The 22082-nt window shown below is 42.4% G+C and overlaps 1 protein-coding gene across 5 annotated transcripts; it reads left to right on the top strand.

The window, feature by feature from the left end:
• The first annotated feature begins 759 nt into the window (after nt 1-759).
• On the top strand, nt 760-17899 carry LOC108939360 (histone lysine demethylase PHF8-like). Of its 5 annotated transcripts, none has more exons than XM_029246278.1 (23): nt 760-776; nt 4921-5004; nt 6046-6430; nt 6608-6693; nt 6865-6988; nt 7105-7265; nt 8362-8503; nt 9159-9345; nt 9710-9872; nt 11002-11089; nt 11236-11342; nt 11460-11551; nt 11689-11799; nt 12260-12547; nt 12702-12781; nt 12942-13123; nt 13688-13773; nt 14141-14259; nt 14670-15004; nt 15187-15282; nt 15653-15762; nt 15848-16214; nt 16577-17899. In XM_029246278.1, the coding sequence occupies exons 3-23, from the start codon at nt 6333-6335 to the stop codon at nt 16663-16665; spliced, it is 3111 nt and encodes a 1036-aa protein (XP_029102111.1). In that variant the 5' UTR covers nt 760-776; nt 4921-5004; nt 6046-6332; the 3' UTR covers nt 16666-17899. The 5 variants fall into 5 exon arrangements, 4 of the variants coding, with proteins under 4 accessions (XP_029102111.1, XP_018616156.1, XP_018616155.1 ...); XM_018760640.1 differs by lacking the exon at nt 760-776 and adding an exon at nt 4144-4360; XM_018760639.1 differs by lacking the exon at nt 760-776 and adding an exon at nt 4367-4455.
• Nucleotides 17900-22082: the final 4183 nt, after the last annotated feature.

Below are 22082 nucleotides of genomic sequence, written 5' to 3'. Positions count from 1 at the left end.
TATAAGCATGTTTACACAGCTGTATATACTGAAGAAACAGGTTAAATGCATGTCTTAAGAATCCAATAGATGTGCATTGATAAAGTAGCTATGACTGCATCATATGAGTTTCCTTAATGTTTGTATTGCAAGGAAATGTTTTTATGACCAACTAAATGCATTTAAATGAACAATGAGGTTGAAAGCAAAGATTTTACAAGCCCAAGAAGGTTGTAGATAGTGGTCACTAGATGTTCACATGGACTAACCATAACTGGACAATTTCCCCTTGTGTTACATGCTTTTTTTTCTGTGGCATATAGTTCAACAGTTGATCAGAGCTATTTGAGTAACAAACTCCACCTAAAACTGGAAAACAAGTTGCTCTGAATTCTTTTTTTCCCCTCTCAATTCTATCTGCAGTGAGCGTGCGTACAATTGACAGGCCTCAGGGATCACGGCATCAGTTTGAGTGACGAGACCATTGTGTTTTCACATCTGACTTTATCTTCTCTTGATGGATAGTGGTCATGAGAATTTATTTCTCAAAACTATTTCATCATAATGCTCTGTATTAACTATATAAATTATTCTAACATGGCGTTTAACTTTTTGAACTGATTATAACAAACTGACGTTCATGTGAACGGATCATGTCTGTTCCCGGATGTTGAAGGAAAGCGCTGGGAAATACATTTCCCATCATTCTCTGCTTCCCTTGGCCCCCTCCCGTTTGTCCGGGAGACTGCCAAGATGGCGCATGCGTGCTGACGCTTTTTCTTCACATCCACGATAACGTAAGTGAGCGAAGGAGTTACGGACTGGATTTAATTTACAGTATTTTACTTCTGTAACAACACAAACAGGCGTTGTGCTCAAATACACCGCCATACAGTAACATTTTTTTCTTATACAAGGTTACAGAGAAGTAATGAAGTAAATGACAAACACAGTAGTACACCACTTTAGTAGAAGACATACTTGTAAATCATGACGTGTATAAACTACACTCACTGACAGCTGACTGGTCAAAAGTAAACATAATTGAATACATCAGTAAATATAAACTATAAGAGTCATTAGCAATGTTTTTTACAAGTACATGGTGGTGAAACGCATCTTCGTCTGTGGTTAAATGAATATTGTTTGTGTCAGTGAGTGAGTTTAGCGACCTAAACTAAAGTAATGTGAAATTCCGGTAAATAATGGTGAGAACTGCACTGTGACTGGCTACTTTATCACAAGTTTTTTTCTTTTCCCAGCATTTTTTCTTCAGCGCAGTCGCAGTAACAACAAATCAATAAATGTCAGTTTATTATACAATTATTTCCGTGTTCCTTTTCCCCCTACGATGAATGTGTCACATATTGATGTGAAGATCCCGGGTTGTAATCCCACTCCTACTGTAGTAATGAAGGTGCTCACATCTTCTCTTACTGCAAAAACTAATTAAATTTAAATCCAAATGAGAGATGCGTAAAAAGGGCGCCGTTAAAAGGATGCTCTGCGAACGTGCTGTCTCTGACGTTCACGGTTAGCCTGTGACGCAGCCTGAGCTTTAAATAGCTGCCAAGGATGGTTTTTTGAAAGCATTGAAAGAAAGGTCACTGACATTTCACTGCTCCATCCATTTGTCAAAAAGTAAAGCACATAGGATCATTAGTATGCTCTGTTTATTGTTTATTGTTCTTGGCCTGCTGTTTCTCATCTCGGCTCAGCTCAAAAATTGCTCTATTAATACATCTATCTGATGCTTTTCTCCAAAGCAACTCACAATTATTTACTGTTTACAGAGCTAAAGAGTTTTACCGAAGCAATTCAGGGTTAATACCTTGCTCAAGGGTACTGCAGCTGGAGGTGAGACTTGAACCTCTCATCTTTTGCATCCCAAGGCAGTAGAGCAAACCACTACATTACCAGCTGCCCCAAACAACACAACAGTTCTTTTTTGAAGTGAGACATCTAGAATAATGTGAACGGTTTAATATATTTTTTTAAGTTCACGGATGTTTAGCACAAGAGTCGCACCATTTTAGCAACGTGGAGTCACATGGACATCACCACTTCTTCTCTATTCCAGATCAGGGCAGAGGAGCTGACAGCAATAGAATGCAGATGGGGGGGGGGGTGTGGGGGGCTCATGTGCTCCATGTACCACATTTCTCACGTTGACATTTTTCTCTCACTATATTGTTGTATATATTTTTCTGTACCCTCATGCAATTTCCTTTGGGATAATTTAGGTACCAGGTCATTCATTCATTCATTCATTCATATCCTTGTCAAGGCTGTCAGCTTTCTTGCTTTCTCCTTCTCAAAAGTTTCAAATAGGGCTGTAATACAGCACAGATGCAGTAATAAAACTAATGTAGTAGTTGCTGTGTAGTTACTACAGAAAAGGACAGGTAAAGGGAAGGAGACATTGTGGTCCCTCACGGAATTCATATATTATACTACAAATCCCCTTTGATTCATATAAGGAATGGTCATGTGTCTGTATTTGAGGAATAATGGTATTCTGAGCAGATGGAGCATACAATTGTCTACACTTCTGCCCCCACCATTTTACAAAGGCCTTGTTAACACCACCTGCGTTTCCTCCTTATCTTGGTTTATTTACTGTTGTCTCACAGCGCCTGGGTGGTGCGAGACGACGTGGGTTTGATCCCCGCTCAGTCTGTGTGGAGTTTGCATGTTCTCCCTGTCTCTATGTGGGGTTCCTCTGGGTGCTCTGGTTTCCTCTCACAGTCCAAAGACATGCTGTTCAGGTTCACCCGTAGAATGAGTGACAGAGAGAGTGTGTGTGTTCCACTGATATATGGATGAGTGACCCATTGTAAGTAGTGTACAGTACTAGCAGTGTAAGTCACCTTAGTGAATAAGGTATGTGGGCTGGTAACACTACATAGAGTTCATTGGAAGTCGCTTTGGGGAAAAAAAAAAGCATCTAATAAATAAAAATATATGTATTTCCTCCTCTCTTGTATGGTCCCCCTTATATTTTAGTCATTTTTTGTCTTAGGTTTTCAGTCCATCCCTCCTTAGGGAAGAAAGTTAGAAATAACTGCCAAGGTTATGGGCCTACTGAGTAGGGTGGGAGAAATCCAGTATTAAACATGTACTATATCTAAATTTTTTCATTTAGTTAATGCTTTTCTCCAAGGTGACTTACAATATTAAAATATTTACAATTATTTACCCATTTATACCACTGGGTTATTTTTTTACTAGAGGAATTTAGGGTAAGTACCTTGTTCAAGGGTACTACAGCCAGAGGTGGGAATCAAACCTGCAACCTTTGACTCCAAAAGCAATAACTATACACTACCAGCTGTCCCATCCATACATAGCTACTGTAAATACTACTAAATCACTAATATAGTAAGACATACCTGAATACACACTGCACTCAATAGAATATTTACCTTTTTTTTTTTTATAAATTTAAATTTTAGTATGTCACTATGATTTTTACATATCAATACCGTAAACATTAATGCTTTTAGCTCTCGGCTAAACAAGGTTCGGCACCCCTGATCGCAACCATAACTTTTCTTTTAATTAATAACTATAGATTTACATACATCGTATAAAATTAAGTTACATTAACTTAGTACACAGTGATTTTTTTCCCCCAATTTATTCAAAGCTGAAAAATGTCCATTACACCAAAGATTTGAACTATTCAGGCAAAGATACTTTTCAGTGCCACTATGTGGATGCGGAGGGTGAACGCTGAAAAAGCAGGAGAGGCAAACTTAAAAACCGTGGTTCAGGAGAGGACTTGAGGACACCTAAGGATACCATGGACCGCAAGGAAAACAAAGAACTGGATCTCAGGTCCATGACTCAAGCCAGACTCTCTCGATGGAGGGACAAATGTTGACGTTGAGGTCACTGTGCTTTCGACACATCATGAGAAGACTGGATTCTCTCAAAAAACACTAATTCTTTGAAATGCTGGAATGGAAAGAACCGGACAACCAGCATCCACACGGATGGACTCGAGCACAGCAGCGTTGGACACACTTTCCACACTGAGGACAAGTGGAGGACAGAACATTCTGGAAGAACAACACGTCACGTGTTCATCGTCCCTACAGCACTTACCGTGTGAAAGAGGTGCAAACGTGTCCTGTAATAAAGTGACGCTGAACCGTTACTTTGGGCGTCGCGAAAAATCAGTATCACGTCTTATACAAACTTTCTCAAGCATAATTTCATTTTATTTCCAGCATTAGCATTTAACGACGTGATGCTGTAGCAGTCAGCATTAATAAGCTCTACTGACAGTTAAATGAAGAACCCAACAGCCTGGATTGAGTGATGACCATGAATCATGATGAAATATGTAAATGAATCAGAAGGAAAAGGAAAAAAGGTAGAAAGTTACGAGAGGTAGAGTAAAAACAGCAGGGTAAACACTGTGAAGGTGAACCGGACCTGCAGTGAGCGACTCTCTGGCACCCCGGCTAAGTAAGCGCTGTCCGAACAGGCCAGCTAACGCCCGACTACAGCAAACCGGCTTTAAACGCACATGTGCGCCGAACACGGCGCCTGCTGCTGGTGTAAAAACGAGGTCAGAGCAGTGCGAAAGGAAAGGAGCATCATGTGGATACGTACATGTTTGCGCACCCGCTCTTTGCCAGTGTTTCGTGGCGCGGATTCAGGCAGTCAGGCCCGCGCTGTACGCGAACCAACTTTATTGTTCCCCGGCTGCTGACAGTCCGTCTCCGGTCGGACCTACGAGGGGTTGCAGTCGCGCACCGCTCCGTCTTCGTACTATTTATCATCATTTGTAGGGGTTCAAAAGCGGATTTTTTCGCCCTTTAATAATCGGGCTCATGAATCCAAAAGTGCCTGGACTCCATTCAACAGAATATGCAGTCGGGAAAATCTCACCTTCAGTTGTTTTGAAATAATTTGCATTCTTTGCTTTAGGCCGCGGTGAGACCTCGGCTTCGAGTGACACCAAGAGGGACTGAGAGCGCTTCACTTTCCGCCACTGGCGCCACTTTGGACCCGGTGAGCCTCGCTGTGCGGTGTAATCGAATTACCTCATTAATTCAACCAGCGAAAGTCCGTATCATCTCTTTAATCTTGAGCAGTGTGAAGTGAATTAAGAGTGAGACGCCAAAGTGGAAAAGAAAGGTGTTTACTTGTCATGTGTGAAGCAGCCAGCTGAGCTGTCCAGCTAGCGCTATGCTAAAAACATCTGCCGAGACACCAGATTTGCGCATCACTTTATTTCGTCATCAAAACATATTATTCGACAGACAGCAGAAAGAGAGACGTTTACCAGGTCGAATTAATAAAGTATGTGCAGGTGTGTGAACTGAAGCGATCACAACTCAAGCATACTACCACAACCCAGAGCTCGTCGTGCCGACAAACGCTGTGTTAAAGACACAGAGGGGAGGGTAGTGCTCAGCGTGCGACATCCTGTCCACAGCCACAGAAATGAGAAAAGCTCCTCCACACCACAGCAAGCAGGCCACTCCTTTTCATCCGCTCGGGAGAAACCGTGAGGCGGCTGCAGCGCGGGCGGGGACGCGGCAGCGCCGTCCCGGGGTGTCCGCTGCCTGACTGAGCGGTGACGGCGACGGAGCCGCGAGGGGGGCCACGAGCTGCCGCGCGGCGCTCCACGTGCCTCCGCGCTCCTGAGCCTCCGGCAGGACGCCACGTCCGCGGGAGCGAGCGCCTGGAAGTCGCGTGACGTGAGGCGCACGCGACTGCTCAGCGAATTAGAACAAACACGCTACTCCGAAAATGCTGCGCGTGTCTGACCGAGACGCGCACTTGTTGTGGCCCTCGGGGTGCGGGTGCGGAAAAAAAAAAAAAAAAAGAGCTACCCGCAACAATACAGCTGTGCTCTTCTTAATAGATGAGTTTTATGTGGCTTTATTAATGCGTTCGTTGCTTATCTTGGGCTTGGTTTGTGGGTGCCACCTGCTGAATATGCGTTCAACTTTGCTACTTGTTTCTTTTTTCATTCCTTCCTGCTGCCTTAGTTTGTCCCTGAAAGTTAAGTGCTTATTTTATGCGTCATGTTTTGTTTTGTTTCAGTTCACCTCCCAAGAGACAGCAGCAGGCCATGGTCAGCACAGCGTGGCCTGCTTGACTCCTCTCTCGTCGCCGAAGCCCGCTTGACACCAGGTTGTATGGCGCCGCTGTGTGACGGCGTACACCCGCAGGACAGAAGGCCCCCATCTGCGCAGTGAAGGGCCGCGAGACAGAGCCGAGTCTCGCCCTGCTCTTGGTCCGCACGGCACTGCACCGCGTTCGTCCGATCAGCCGAGCAAAGTGTGCGCGCGTACGCGCGTGTTTGTCCCCCCTGCACCGCTCCTCCCAGTATGGCGTCGGTGCCCGTGTACTGCCTGTGCAGGCTGCCCTACGATGTCACCCGCTTCATGATTGAGTGTGACGTGTGCCAGGATTGGTTCCACGGAAGGTAACTTCACAGTATCAGTTTGTACGTTGTTAATAAAATGTGAATAAATTCAGTTGTGTTCAGAGCCTTTGGTTTTCTAGCAGCTGCGGTAATGAATAATGTTTAACACGATTACTGTGAGTGGATATACTTTAAATAATTGGAAACGTTGTGTAAGTTGTTGGTGTCCTCCTGTAGTTGTGTGGGTGTCGAGGAGGAGAAAGCTGCAGAAATTGACCAGTATCACTGCCCCAACTGTCAAGTGACACATGGTCCCTCCATCAGTAAGTGTCTGTCTTCATGTAGTCCTTTCCGTTTTTTTTTTTTTTTTTGTGTGTTCCGCATGTTTTTCCTGATTTCCCGCTTGCTTTGTCTTCATTTATCCAGCTTTCGCTACCAGAGTATTTTTTTCGAGAGCCGCTGAGTGTTTTCACTGTCTTCTGTGCAACCCTTAGTGCGCAAGCGGCGGGGTGCTCAGAAACAGGCTGACGCAGCAGGAGGGGCAAGGCAAGCCAGTCGTCCCATCAAGACGGGCAGTTCGCAGTTTGTGCGGGAGCTCCGAGGGCGCACCTTCCCGAGGTATCTTCTGCTGCCCCACGTCATCTCCACCGCTCTAGGTGTCGACTTTGCTCAGGGAAAAACCGTTCAATCTGTGCCCCAAAAGCAACAGAACCTCTTCTGTGTTTGTGTTTCAGTGCCGATGAGGTGCTGCTAAAGCCCAGCGGAGCCCAGCTGACTGTAGACTTCCTGGAAGAGCGCTCCTTCAGTGTTCCCGTGTTGGTACTGAGGAAGGACGGGCTAGGCATGAGCCTTCCCCCTCCGTCTTTCACCGTCTCGGATGTTGAGCATTACATAGGTGAGCACGGCCACCGTAGCTCCTAGGAACCATCCAAGGTGTCCGAGCTATCTCCTTTCGAGTGCCCAGTTTATGTGGAAAACGATGCAGCCTATCAAGCTGGTATTGCATTTACGTAGACACAACAGACTCTTACCATTCTGAACCGCAAGCTCAGTACATGATGTAGATTTTTAAGCTACAGCACCAGATGGTTCATATAGTCCACTACATTTGACTAAAAACATGGCTTTATAATGCAAAATCAAATGGGTGGCATTTTTTGTGAAGCTATTTTACAAGCTCTTTATTTAAAAAAAAAAAAAAAAACACTTTATTGTAATTGGCATTTACCACCCAGTTCTTTCAACAGCAGTCTGCTGTGGCTGTACAAGTTACTCTAAAGGGATGAGCTCTGAATTAAACATCTCAATATTGTAAGATAAGTTCTTCATTATGTCCAGATAATTAAAATTGTTTTGGATTTGCCTGCTCCAATATTAGCAGTTGGGTCAGAGGTGGTCCAATTCTGAGTGAGTTTTAAAATGTCAAATAAAGAAGGCCAGATTTACTTAAGTGGCATTTTCTTCTTTATAACCATTCAGTATATTTGCAAAAATGTTCGAACACCATCGTTGTGTCATTTGTGTGTTTCATGTCGATTTGTGTCATTTGGAACAGTGTAAACATTTTTGCAAACGTGTTTATAGTTCTAAATACATTAAGATGATGTGTATATTGGGGTTTTTTTTTTTTTTTTTTTTCTTTTGACCTCTTTCGGGAAAAATACAACTAATATAATCCAATACAATTAACACTTAAAAAAAAAAAAAACTACTAGGAAGCTGATTAGGAATCAGCGATATTCTGGTAAAGTTTTATGCAGCTACTTGTGTGATCAGTGCCGGTACATATGGTGAAAGAAACAAACTTGCTGTACTTAAGAATCACACATCTGCAGCTACGTCTTTCTCCTAAGGTAATGCACAAATTGTATTCTCTATGAGATGTATGTTGCTTTGGAGAAAAGCGTCTGCTAAATGAATAAATGTAAATGTAAACACTTGTACAGTCCTATCTGTGTATATAAAATTGTGTTATCTGTGTCTCTGCATAGGTGGCGACAAGGTGATTGACGTGATAGATGTGTGCCACCAGGCAGACGTGAAGATGCACTTGGGGGAGTTCATAGAATATTACAACAGCCCCAACCGAGACCGAGTGCTCAGTGTCGTCAGCCTGGAGTTCTCAGAGACCAGGTGTGCCATGCGGGTCTTGTGTCTCACTGGATGAGACTCACTGAGGCTCATGCACCAGAAATGTGAGCCTGTAGTCAGGGCACTATTAACCTTGGAAACCATTTTTGTTCTCTAAATTTATTTTTTCATTAATTCATCTGACATTTTTCTCCAAAACGTCTTAGAATGTTAAGCTGCTTACAGTGATTTACCCAGTTATACAGCAAGGTAATTTTTCCTGGAGCAATTCAGAGTAAGTGTCATGATCAGGGGTATAGCAACAGGTGGTGGGATCTGAATCTGGGTGTTCAGAGTGTAAATCTAACCACTACACTGTCTGCTGAACTGAAAATGATTAACCTCGCTCTTCTGTCTTCTGAACAGTTTATGAAGGGCTTCAGCCATCTTTCCTTCCAATCCATTTATATTTCCCTGATTTAAAATGAAATTTCTTATGTAATTCTAAGTTTGATTGCAAAGGAGCCCATTGAATTTAATCTAATTTTATTTTCATAGTTCAAAATTTATTTTCTGAAGTGATAAATTAATTTAAAAAAAAATCATTCAGCTGTTATTGAATTTGTTACAATAGCCTTTTGACAAATGTGCACATTACATGAAAACGATGGTTGAATTTATTGCTGATTTCTCTTCACTTGTGGATAATGGACTGCAGGCTGTCTAACCTGGTGGAGACCCCCAAGATTGTGCGGAAACTTTCCTGGGTGGAGAACCTCTGGCCAGAGGAGTCTGTCTTTGAAAGGCCCAGTGTGCAGAAATATTGCCTGATGGGCGTCAAGGACAGCTACACAGACTTCCACATTGACTTTGGGGGGACCTCTGTGTGGTACCACGTACTTCGGGTGAGGGTGACGCAAAGGGAAGACTTGTTAACTTGCTTAGCTGACATTTACCCAGAGCATCTTACAGTATTTGACCTGTTATATGATCAGGTATCTTTACTAGAGCAGTTATGGATAAGGATTTTGCTCAAAAATACTTTAGCAAAAGTGAGACTATTAGCAGGTGGATGAGAAAAGGAGGATTAACACATGGATGTCAGAATAAGTGCAATGTGACGTGAGACATGCATAGCACTGGTTGGAGGGTAGTTGTGTGACAGATGTGGTGAGGGATTTATAAATACTCGTGTGGGTACATCATACATGTAGTTGTCCTTCAGCGAGGAGGAAAAAGGTGATCTCTCACAAAGCATCTGCTGTGCAGGGTGAGAAGATCTTCTACCTGATCAGACCCAGCCCAGCTAACTTGGCCCTGTTTGAGCGGTGGAGCTCCTCTTCCAACAAGAACGAGCTCTTCTTCGGCGACCAGGTGGACATGTGCTACAAGTGCGCTGTGAAGCAGGGAAACACCCTCTTCATACCCACAGGTTCTTATCGTTTTGTTGATATGTTTACAGATCTTTTCCTATGTTTTTAACTGTATGAAAATGGATGGTAAAATACCCTGGCTAGCTTAAGGAACAGTAACATAGAAAGGAAATGTTAGATGTATGTATAAAGCAGTATGTATGTCACAGCATCAGATGTGTTGTACAGGTACACTCAGCCCTGACATAGGGTCCTGTTCAATGAAACACTTGAAACAGCAGATAATGAAAATACACAGTATACCCATTGTTCATACAACAGCATGATCAGCATGATCATTCAGCACAATGGCATTTTTTACATATTTCAGTCATTCCGCTTCCCTATAATGTCCTTCATGCAGTCCTGACAAAGTTGCAATACTCATTCCACACGTAGTCAGTCTTATGTTGTTAATTCCTGACAACACCGTTCCTATCACTGGTTAAGGGTTCAGGGCAGTCATTTAGTGCAACGACAGCAAAGTAAACAAGGAAGATTTTAGAAAATTAACAAAAATCAATTTAACCATGCACCGAACCTTTACCATGCTTGGTGCATTGCATCATGGGAGAACTACTCGCTATCACATTTACAGCCTGAACTTGTCACAACCATTCCTTAATGCATGTGGCATGAGGGGTGTGACATATTGCACAGGGAAGAGCAGGACCCTCCAGTGTGAGACCTTTACTAACTGTCTTGTGACTACTAACTCAGTTATTTAAACTGTATGAACAGCTTTTATAGTTTGAATACTCTTATGCTTGCAGGGTACACGTAGGGCCAATGTGACCCTGCGCTGGGCAACAAGTATTAATGATGGATGGTTGGATTAATTGATAAACAAAAATATAACGTTATAAGATGAGCTAGAACAAATTATTTTTGATACAAATGCTATATGTTGTTATTGCCATCCATAATTTTACTTTTAGGTGATTTACTGTATGTTCAGGAACTGTTTTTGTTTTAATCACAATGAATAGTGGTAATTTAAGCCTCTCAAAACATGAATTCACCTAACAGGCTGAGTTAATGTAACAAGGTAGCTGTGTTGTGTGAGAGATGGGTGAGTTTACTGTGAAACAGAGGAATGTGTAGCGTGTGGCAGTCCAGGTACAACAGGGCGGTGTCTGTCTGGTGTAGGGTGGATCCATGCTGTGCTCACGCCTGTGGACTGCCTGGCCTTCGGCGGGAATTTCCTCCACAGTCTCAACATTGATATGCAGCTGCGGTAAGAAGCACCAAAGGAGTTGTCAAGTTTTTGAGAGGTTGTAATTTTTAATGTTTTTTTTTTTTTGATTGTTTTTACTTTATAATAATAAAAACGGTAACAGAGTGATTGGCTCTCATCTCCTTATATCGTCTCTGAACATTCAGAGCCTATGAGATAGAAAAGAGACTGAATACAACAGGACTCTTCAAGTTCCCCAATTTTGAGACGGTGTGCTGGTACGTTGGCAAGCACCTGCTTGACACATTCAGAGGTGAGACACGGTGATGAAAAGCAGTGTTCAGACTCTGGGCGCAATGTCGTAATGAAGACATTTGGTTCAGAGCACACAGATTGCTACCTTGATTTGAGCATTCATTTCGCTCCGCAGGCCTCCGAGAGAACCGCAGACACCCTGCGACATACCTGGTCCAGGGAGCCAAGGCTCTCAGCAACGCCTTCCGTAGCTGGACACGCAAAGAGGTGCAGACACTCTCACCGTACTGCGTACCCTTTTGTCACAATTGCTAATGAACCTCCTCGTCAATCCTCCTTCACACCATCCTTCTGCCTTGATTAAAGAAGTCATGCCACTGGTCATGCGGTGCTCTACGTTGCAGGCCCTGGCTGAACATGAGGATGAGATTCCTGAGACCATTAACACCCAGCAGCTTGTTAAGGACCTGACTAAGGAGATCCGCCTGGTGGAGGGCAGAGAGCGAGGGAGTCAGGTGGGTTCTGCCTCGATTTGCCCTCCACTTGCGCTCTGTGGTCATAGGGATAAACTATTGTCAAGCTGCTGAAAGCATTCAATTAAGTATTAAATTATGCTTTGGGTTTTGTGATGTTTTTGTCCATGTGAAGTATTTAGAGATTTTCAGAGAAACACTTGTATTTATTGTGTGGACTCTACTACTGTACCCACAGCTGTAATAAGATCATTCTCCACCGTGCTGTTATGCTTTTGTACTACTTGGTAATTTACTTAGAATAAGAAAGTTTTCTCAGGGAAAAAAATAAATATTTTACTTGTTTTATTACTGTTACTACTTAGTACTGTATTGTTACTATTATTGTACTGTAAAAGCTTTTTTAAAGAATGTTTATTCAGCATGGCTGCCTCATCCTAAGTTTTTGAATGAATTCTTTGAATGAATTCTCTTGTTGTCTGTCTTTCAAAACCTTGTACAGGATGTCTTTCAGCAGAACTTGAGTAAGACAGGGGTCACTCTTGGGGTCTCCAAAGGGCTATCCTCATCCCACCAGAGTGCCCCGCTGACTGCACCTCATGCTCCTGGCCGTCCACCTGGGAGAAAGAGAGGCCCTAAACCCAAAGAAAAGCCTGTAGGAGTGAGGAGTAAAGGCAAAAAAGACAAAGAGAGCCGGATAAAGGCTGGTTCAGGAGAGCTTGATCTGCTAGAGATTCACACCAAACACACACTGAAGAAGCTCCAGCCTGGAAACAAGGGCAAAAACAAGGTAGCAACATCTGCACCTTATTCAAACCACGTCCAGTGAGGTTAGACATGCACTGATGGAAGGTTCTCTAACAGTGTTAAGAGGTTTTGGGTCGATGACAGAGAGAAGAGAAACACAAGCTAAAATGCGCTCTGATCCTTTACCCAATTTACAGCTGGAAATTCCTGATGACCCCAAAGGGAAACTTAAAAAGAGCAAACTGAAACTGGTCTTGACCAACGGAAAAGTACTAGGGTAAGAAAGAGAAAAGGAGGGTATAAAGAAGAAGGGCATTCTACCTGTGCTACATCATAGTATTTAGTCTTTTTTCCCCACTTTCTTGTATTCCACTTCTCCAGTGTAAATTGTTCTGTTTGTTTATTCTTTGGTTTCCTTCTTTATATTCTATTCTTAGAAAGGATGGTGGGCCTGCAGATGGTGGAGAAACATGCAGCATAGCCCAGTTTCAGCCCTTGACTGGCCAGCTCCACAGTATGAGCAGTGCGACTCTCTCCGATTTCGACTCTGAGGATGAGCTGCAGATTGACGAGACTCCGCCCCCTCGGCGCAAGGCACTGAACAAAAAGAAGATAACTGGTAGGGACCTTCCCCAAAAGAAAAAAAAATATGTATGCTATTTACGGTATTCACATGTCTCAGTAGTGTGGGCGGGGGGGAAGCTCAGGAGGCACTCTGACCTATAAAGTCATTCAGTCGTCATTGTCAGTAGCCGCCAGAAACTGGGTTAGTATTTTTGTCGGTGTGTACTTTGTACACAAAAACTGACGACTTCACTGGTGCTGAGGAAGTTTGAACTGAAAAATATAGATTCTTTCATTAATATCCATGATTTCCTTTTTTATTCTTTAAAAGTGGAATATTCAAATTTTAGTCAGATTCCTCTTTACCATACCTTCCACAAATACCGTGAATGCTGTGAGCATTGAACAGTAATAACAAAAATGTTCGACTAAATGCTCTCGATGTAAATGTGGTTTTAAACCTTCATTATTGCTGGAACTTCGTTGTTATGTCACTTTGAAATGATCTACGTTTGTGAGGTATTTGACTACACTATGTGTACTCTGCTCTCATTTTTATACTCACACATGGATGTGTGTTTTCTACATTAATATTTGCCTGTACCTTAATCCCCCACAGGTCTTCCGAGGAAACTCCCCCGGGCCAAGCCTTGCTCTGACCCCAACAGAATCCGTGAGCCAGGGGAGGTCGACTTTGACATTGAGGTAAGCTTTGTCTTTTTGCTCTCATGTTACCTTTTTTAAACACATTCTCATTATTTATTCTGTGCACTGTGTTCTCAGTATTTAGTAGGAATATATTAATATTACTTAATGTTTATATAGTGTTCACTGCTGACACGTTGCTTGTTGTTCTCGTGTCTCACAATATAGTGTGTGTGTTATGTCTGTTCCAAGAGTTAAGTATGTTCAATCAAGATGACTCTTGACTGACGCGAACCAGGTGGTTCGCTGGCTGAAGAAAAAACATTTTGGAATAGGCTCTCCGGGGCTATGAAATTTGAACAGCCCTGATGTACCTTAGGTTCTGCAGTCGGTATGTCTCCCTGCTGATATTTGTTCTTCTGTCTAGGAGGACTACACTACGGATGAGGACTCGCTGACCGTGTCTGGCATGAAAGGGGGAGCTGGGGGGATTCTGGACCTGCTAAAGGCCAGCAAACAGGTAGCTGGCCTGGACTCCGGCCTCAGGTACACACCAAGCGTCCTCCACTCATTCTTGCTCCTGTTCCAGTCCTCTTTGCAGCAAACTGCTGTAATATCGCACCTTTCGATTTTAACAAAGTACAGATGTGAATGGATGCAATTGATTTGCTAGAAAACAGTGACTAGCTATGCTGTTCAGATACTAGTACCTCTGTTAGTATCCAAAAAAAAGATTTAAAAAATGACTATGGAAAATTATCTTGACTAAGCGTAGAACTTCTGCTCAAGACCTTGATAACATCCAACTGCACAGACGGGAAAGCTGTTAAATGATCTTTGTGTCTCCAGGTCCGTTTTCTCAAAAAACAACTTAGAATAATCAGAGGATACACTTCCAGACTCCCAGCAGTGGCAGGTGCTGATTTTCAATAAGTTTTTCTGAACCTTTCCAATAGCGAGGAAGCCCCAGCCTCACCCAGCACCAGGGATGCCATCCAAGGAATGCTTTCTATGGCCAACCCGCCTTCGTCCCCCTCCTCGTCTTCCTCACTTTCCGTCTCGATAAGTCCAGGGAAGGAAGTTGGCAAACAACGAGACAAGAGTGAGGGAGGAGCATCTTGGTGTGGAAGCAAGGCTCAGAAAGGTGGGAGGAGCTCTGAAAAGAAAAACACTATCCAGCGTCCAGGGAAACGTCCAATCAAGCGCCCAGCCCGACACCTAGGAGAGGATGAGGACGAGAGTCCAGATGAGCAAGAAACACTGGGCACCTGTTTCAAGGATTCGGATTACGGTGAATACAATGCAATGCGTGCTGTTACACGTTGTTTACGGCTCACCTGCAGGTACTGAAAGATGTAAATATGTAAATAGGTCAGCAGTTTTACTAATGTGGCAGAGTGTGTCTGTCTTGCTGCATTCACTCAGAATGTACTCACTGATATGTCACTTCTGTAACCAACATCTTTATCTTAGTCTACCCTTCGCTGGAATCTGATGAGGAGGACCAAGCACTTAAATCAAAGATGAAGAGGAAGAGGAACTCTGATGACATGCCTTGGAATCCCAAAGGTACCTGACTTCTGATTTTAATTAATTTATTTTTTTTAGAGCACTCCTCCCACTCAGTGTCAGAGCGCTGAACAAAGAGATAAGACAAACAAATAGGATAGTTGACTGTATACCAAAGGAATAATTATCCATGCAGTTATTAACCCTATAAGTATGCCTACTGGCCATGGAGGAAAAGAACAAAAAAAGAAACTCAAGGGAGAAATAAAACCTCTGGGGGTCCAAGTTCTAGGGGCTGCCCACCCTTCCTTCTGATCTTGTTCCTGGTAGTTTTCTCTATTTTCGTCTATTAGTGTTTAGAGTTCTTGTCCCTGCTCTTCATTCTACGCTGCTCAAACCGAGCCTCATCTTATCGGCCCCCTCTCCGCAGCCCGCGTCACGCCCACCCTACCAAAACAGGAGCGTCCGGTGAGGGAGGGAACGAGGGTGGCGTCTGTGGAAACGGGGCTTGCTGCTGCTGCTGCAAAGCTGGCACACCAGGTGAACCAATAGATGTGGCATGCAAAAATACTTGTGATTTGCAGCATTACCTAGAATTATCACATATCTTTCTGTTCTCTCCCAGGAGCAGCAGAAAAGTACAAAGAGAAAATACACGAAAAGGCGCCCCCCTGCCCCCGTTGTGCTCCAGCCCCAGGCCCAGTCTGTTCCTTCCCCCATCTCCCCTGTTCTTCCCCCTGACCCCCCCACTGACGGCGTGCCAGAAGAGAGGAAGGTGGAATGCTATCCCGCCAGCCTTTTGGACCATGAGTATACCGCTGGGCCTGGCCCCTTTGGTCAAGGGGGTCCACGAGGGACTGCAGCTATGGCTCCCGGGGTGTTCCTGAGCACCAGGAGGCCCTCTCTCTCCCCCCAGAATAGCAGCAGTTACTCTCCCTCAGCCACTTCACCAGCAGGAGGGGCCAGCAGTGCGGGAGCTGCAGGAGGGCAAGGTACAAACACGCAAACCAGCTAATAGAGAACAAATGTTGTGGGAATTAGAGGTCCATTGTGGTATTGTGCCCAAAAATGTTGAAGCTGGAGTTAAATCTACTCAGATATATTCACGCTGGTCACCTTGCTGTGCCGTAAAGGAGCTTTTGTTAAGTCTTTCCCGTAGACTTTTTTCATAGCATGTTGGTAAAGCTCGAATAGCAAACTTAGTCGACGTGTTGCACATGTGAACAGTGGCTGAAATGCAGGTAGTGTAGTTACCTTGTCGGCATGGAGTTTCCACCCGATTAAACAGATCTCCGGAGATGTTGCAGGACAGTACCTTACAAAACACGCTTAGCCCGCTCCTTTTGTCTCTTAGGAAAGCGCCCAAAGAAGGGCCTGGCGACGGCAAAGCAGAGGCTGGGGAAGATCCTCAAAATTCACCGCAATGGCAAACTTCTGCTGTGATCGAGGCACTGAACGGAAGCACCTAAATAAGGCAGACGATGCAGTATTGGCGAATAGCTGGAGCTCACACATAATAATCTTCCTCCAGCTTCAACAAAGGTGGAACGTTGAGTCAAAAGGAGGTTTGCAAATTTTAATGAAGAATGTAGTTTTATATGTATGTAGATTAGTGTGAGGGTATAACAAAACATGTTGCATCCAGCTGTGTCCTTCTTTCCGCATCACCATTTTCCTCATATTTTCCATTGTTCGGCTAGTATTGACACTTCAGACGTGTCTGCATTAAGGCAGTACGCAAAGTATATTCTCAGAACATGTATGTAAATATGTGTATGCTGTGTATATACGTGTGTGTGTGTGTATCTATATACTTTTTTATAAATTGGTTTCTGTTGTGCTTTTATATGTGAGTAACGTAAATACGACCACATTCTCTCCTTTGGCTTCATTTCGATCCCTTCATTCTCTATCCTTTTATGTGTGAAGGCTTCGTTGAAAGCTAGGACGCTCATACGCTGCACTGCATTTCAGTGACTGTAAGATGATTCTTAATTTATTGCAATTATTGCTGTCTGGTAAAGAACAATGAGTTCCTCCATTCATGCCTCCGTTTGTGTCGAGATCATACCCAGAAAAAGGCAGCTACAAACAATGCCATGGTAACACAGAGCTTTGCGCCAGAGCGGCATTGAATGCTGGGAGATCTGTTGCCCTCTGCCTACTGAACAGTTAGAGAAGTTAAGTGTGCTGTCAAGTCTCTGTTTTCGTTCTGTTTCAGTCCAGTGCCCTATTTGTGGTTGTTCGCTGCCACGGAAGTAGACGAGAATGCCGTCGAACCTCATGCTTAAAGCTGTGGATGCAGGAGGTTATCCAGCGCTACCTTAAGAGCAAGGCTGTCAAAGGCATTTGGAGACCATTTTTTGAGTGTGACAGAGAACCCGTGGCAACAGGAAATAATGAGAACACATGAAAGTAAGGCAAGAAGTGCTTTTTTTATGCACTGCCTGGAGTGTGGATATGAAGTGAGAATAAATGGAAACGATTCAGTGTTTTGTCAAAGGCTCTATACAGTACATACCATTGCATGTGATCCACACCCATGAACCTCATTAATAATGTTCATTTGATAAGTGTCTGTCAGTCAGTCATATCCGTGTGTGAGTGCAACTTCCTCCTCATTCCTTTCAGTGTAGCTTTGTTAGTCCTTTCACTGTCACTGCTGGCGATGACTGACTGACTGACTGACTGACTGACTGACTGACTGTGTATCTGGATGCCAGACTCCCCAGTGTCTCAGACACAGTGTGGTTGTTTTAAAGCTCTGCTTTGTGGTTACTTCCTAACGCTGGGCTTTCTGGTTGTTTTAAACTCACTACCGTATTATTTCAGTTGCTCTTTAATTAGATAAGCATATAGGTAATTTACATATATGTTGTGTCCGTTGTCTCAAAGCAGGTAGTAGAGGCATTGGAGGTGCATTGCAGTCAAAGGTGAAATTGGCACAACCAGTTAGACCCTTTGTAACACACAAGTTTTCTGTTTATTAATATAAAACTCAGTTGGGAGTTTGTTTCCACTTCAGCAAAGGGAAGGAATAAGTTAGGTTAGGAAAGTATATGGAGTTGACTGTAAATATTTAACGTATTTTTGTTTTCATAGCTCAAAAAAGGCCATGTTTAGTTTTCTTCAAACTGTAATTTATTGGTTTGGCAGTTGAAAGCAGTGTAATTTGAAAACATTCTAATTACATTGCTGCTTATCTCAACTGAAACAAAGTATTTGTCGCTGAAGTATTTTTTAATATTCTAACAGATGTAATACATGATGGTTGTATATAATCCTTTTCACTGAAATGGCTATCTTTGTTACAGCTTTGTGTTTATACATATATATTTTTTAAATGTGCGTAATACGTTAATCTGTGTGTAATTTTTTTTTCTTCTTTAAATGGTTGATTTAAAGCTGGACAAAATATTATGTATAAAGATTTTTCGGTAGGCTGGTAATATATTTTATACAAACTACATCAATATCGGACTAAACTACATTAACTCCTGTTTTGTCGGTACAGTCATCTGAAATGCATTCATAGTCTGTGATACCGTGGTGTTTCATCGACATTGTTGCCTTTGTGTTGTGTCCTGAGTTAATGTACTGGATAAGGAGTAGATGCCTGTTGGTAAAACACTGCTTCTTCATTACATGGCACATTCTGCTGAGCTGTAAACCAAAAATCCATCCATCCATTCATTTTCAGAACTGTTTATTATGTTAATGTGTTTCCGCTTATCAACATTAAGATGATTTCCATCTTTCCAATTTCAATAAGCGCTAGTCCTGACCAGGGTGAAGATAGTTGTGTTTTTTTTTTTTTTTTTTTTTTTTTTTTGGTGTGTTTTTTTTTTTCTTTTCCCCAGTTCTTTGTGCTACCAGTTCATCAGGCTCAAAGGCCAATTGACAACAGTTTAAGTAAATGTATGATTTCCAACCATATGTATTGAAACGTGTATGTATCAGATTCTGAAAACTTTTCCCCACTGTATATTTTTCTAATGTTATTTTATACTGAATGGTTCTATTTCCTCACATATAAATGTAATAGTTTTGTCTTGAATATTATTCTATTCTAACTTGTTTTTACTATATGTTTAATTTTTCAGAAAGGCTACGTTTTATCTTCAATTGGATTGTGTTTACAAACCTCTTTTCAAAATAGAATTTTACTGTGTATTCACTGCCTCAGGGTTCAATTTCTATGATTCTAGAATAGTCTCACATTGTCACTAACAGTAATAACACAAACAGTAACTTGTAATGCAGCGCTAATTCCCTGTAGAAGCTACAGAATATTGTAACATATTTCATAATTGCTGTTTCGTATTTTTGATAATACCAAATCCAAGTTAACTGCAAATTTACTGAATTTGATATTTTGGATATTGTGAACATTCAATACTGAATGCCCCAGATCCACATGATTAAAATATTCCCATGACCAAATTTGGCACCCAAGTTCCCCCCCCCCCCCCCCCCCCCCCCAATTTATTGTATATAAATTCCAGTTTGAAGTTTGCTTCTCCATGGATTTTCATAACAAATTTTCAGATACACTCAATTAAAGGATATTTTTTTAAACCCTGGATTGTACGTTGTTGTGCTGCTTTGCGTGTTGATGTCCCCTTACCGACAGGTCCGCCATAAAATATTGAGCCGTGGAACTCTGCTGCTTTCCTAAATTGGCCCTACACCGTCCACTTAAGAAGTCTCTCTATAAATCAGCACGCAAGTCTGTCTTAAAAATGCTATGCATTCAAATATGAAACATTTTCAACAGAAGCACCGTTAATGAATTCTGCACAAGAAAAAATAGCCTTCTTGACCCAGTTGAGCATCAAAACCATTCCCACTACGACATCCAGTATGACCAGATAAGCTCCTGTTTTCAGCTCCACTGTAATCCACACTAGAGGCTTGACTGGAACCCACAACTGTTCTGCTTTCCATCAGTATACCCTCGCTGGATTTGCCCTCCTATATTTTTTTTAACTTATTGTCAGGGTTTGTTGGTTTAGTACTCTCACTTAAAGAAGTAATATCCATTTTAATGCTGATAAAATAAGGAAAAATATTTATTGTATGAAAAGAGCACAGCATTTTAAGATCATAGGAAAATTTATTTAGCCCCATACATGAAATATCTTGTGTGTGTGTGTATATATATTTTTAATGGCTGCAATTATACCACACTCTTCAATACTTTTTATCTGAAGATTCTACCCGCTTTGACAGCAAATGTCTTCTGGCCTGTAATCCTTTTAACGGTAATTCAGACCACATACAGTATGTTTGTAATGCTTTCCATTTACAGCGCCGATGAGATGGTAATGCTGTTTTTAAATGACTGAACAGGATTAGTACGATGTCATACTGACTGATCTGTTTTTGACTAACATGTTGTAAATGCAACAGTGTTTCACGACAAACTGGTTACACCTCTTTCTGTGGTTTCTCTCCTGACATCCATAGTCATTCTGAGATGATCACCAGATTAATTGGTAATGTTGTAGACACTCAATCCTAATGATGTCAGACTGCCTTGCATATCTTTCATAACACAGAGTTTGGCTTGAACTGTACACCATTCACTTTTTTTTTTTTTTTTTTTTTTTTTTTTTTTTAGGAGAGAGCCTTCCAGATTCAGATTATACCTTTTCTCTTGTTTTGGAAATATGTGATCAAAAAACAAGTAGCCTTTGGATCTGCAGTAATCTTAAAACTGGAAAGGATTATCTGTGTAAAAATTGCAAGTGAATCATGAAAAATATGACTATCACCCACATGCAGGGTCTATGCACTCCACTGGCCAGTCTTTTATAGACACAACCTAAATCTGCTAAGTAAATAAATGGAAATGTGATGATAATAATGAAACCAGAAGTGACCAGCCGTTAAAAGCTCTTTCCTTAATGATCTTTTTCTTTTCTTTGGACTTCTGTAAAATTTTAAAAAATCAGGCTCTCGGATACAATACGTTCCATGACAGAAAATAAATTCAAATAAGAGTGAAAATAAAAAAAACTGTTAATTTTAATGGAGATTGAGCAATATAGGTGTGAAAGAGACAGCAAGTGTTTCCTGCCGTCTCTGTCATGATGAAGAGGTATGTGTCCGTTGTGCATGAATTGATGCATGATGCATTTTGTTCAAGGCCCAATAGTTGCAAAAGGAACCAACAAAGGAGCCATATGAACAGGGAAACCCATGGGCTTAATGACCATTCTGCACTGGATGACCTTGAACACATGTAGTGTAGATAAGATTTCAGTTATTCTTTAAATCCATCAGATTTACATTTATTTAGCAGATGCTTTTCTCCAAGGCAACTTCCAATGAACTCTATGTAGTGTTACCAGCCCACACACCTTATTCACCATGGTGACTTACACTGCTAGATACACTACTTACACTGGGTCACTCATCCATACATCAGTAGAACACACACACTCTCTCTGTCACTCACACGCTATGGGTGAACCTGAACACCATGTCTTTGGACTGTGGGAGGAAACTAGAGCACCCAGAGGAAACCCACACAGACACAGGGAAAACATGCAAACTCCACACAGACTGAGTGGGGTTCAAACCCAGGTCCTCTTGCACGACCCAAGTGCTGTGAGACAGCTGCGCTACTTGCTGTGCCACTGTGTCACCAGATAAAGAAGAATTATTATACATGAATAAATATAGTGTTTGGTTGTCATGGGGGCGCAGTGGCATGGTGGGTTGGGCCGGGTTCCGCTTTCTGGTGGGTCTGGAGTCCTGCTTGGGGTGCTTTGCGATGGACTGGCGTCCCATCCTGGGTGTGTCCCCTCCCCCTCCAGCCTTACGCTCTGTGTTGCTGGACTAAGCTCCGGTTC

This window comes from Scleropages formosus, chromosome 19 (assembly GCF_900964775.1).
Source record: "Scleropages formosus chromosome 19, fSclFor1.1, whole genome shotgun sequence".
NCBI lineage: Eukaryota > Metazoa > Chordata > Actinopteri > Osteoglossiformes > Osteoglossidae > Scleropages > Scleropages formosus.
The sequence above is the reverse complement of the archived record's forward strand: the minus strand, read 5'-3'. Positions and strand labels throughout refer to the sequence as shown.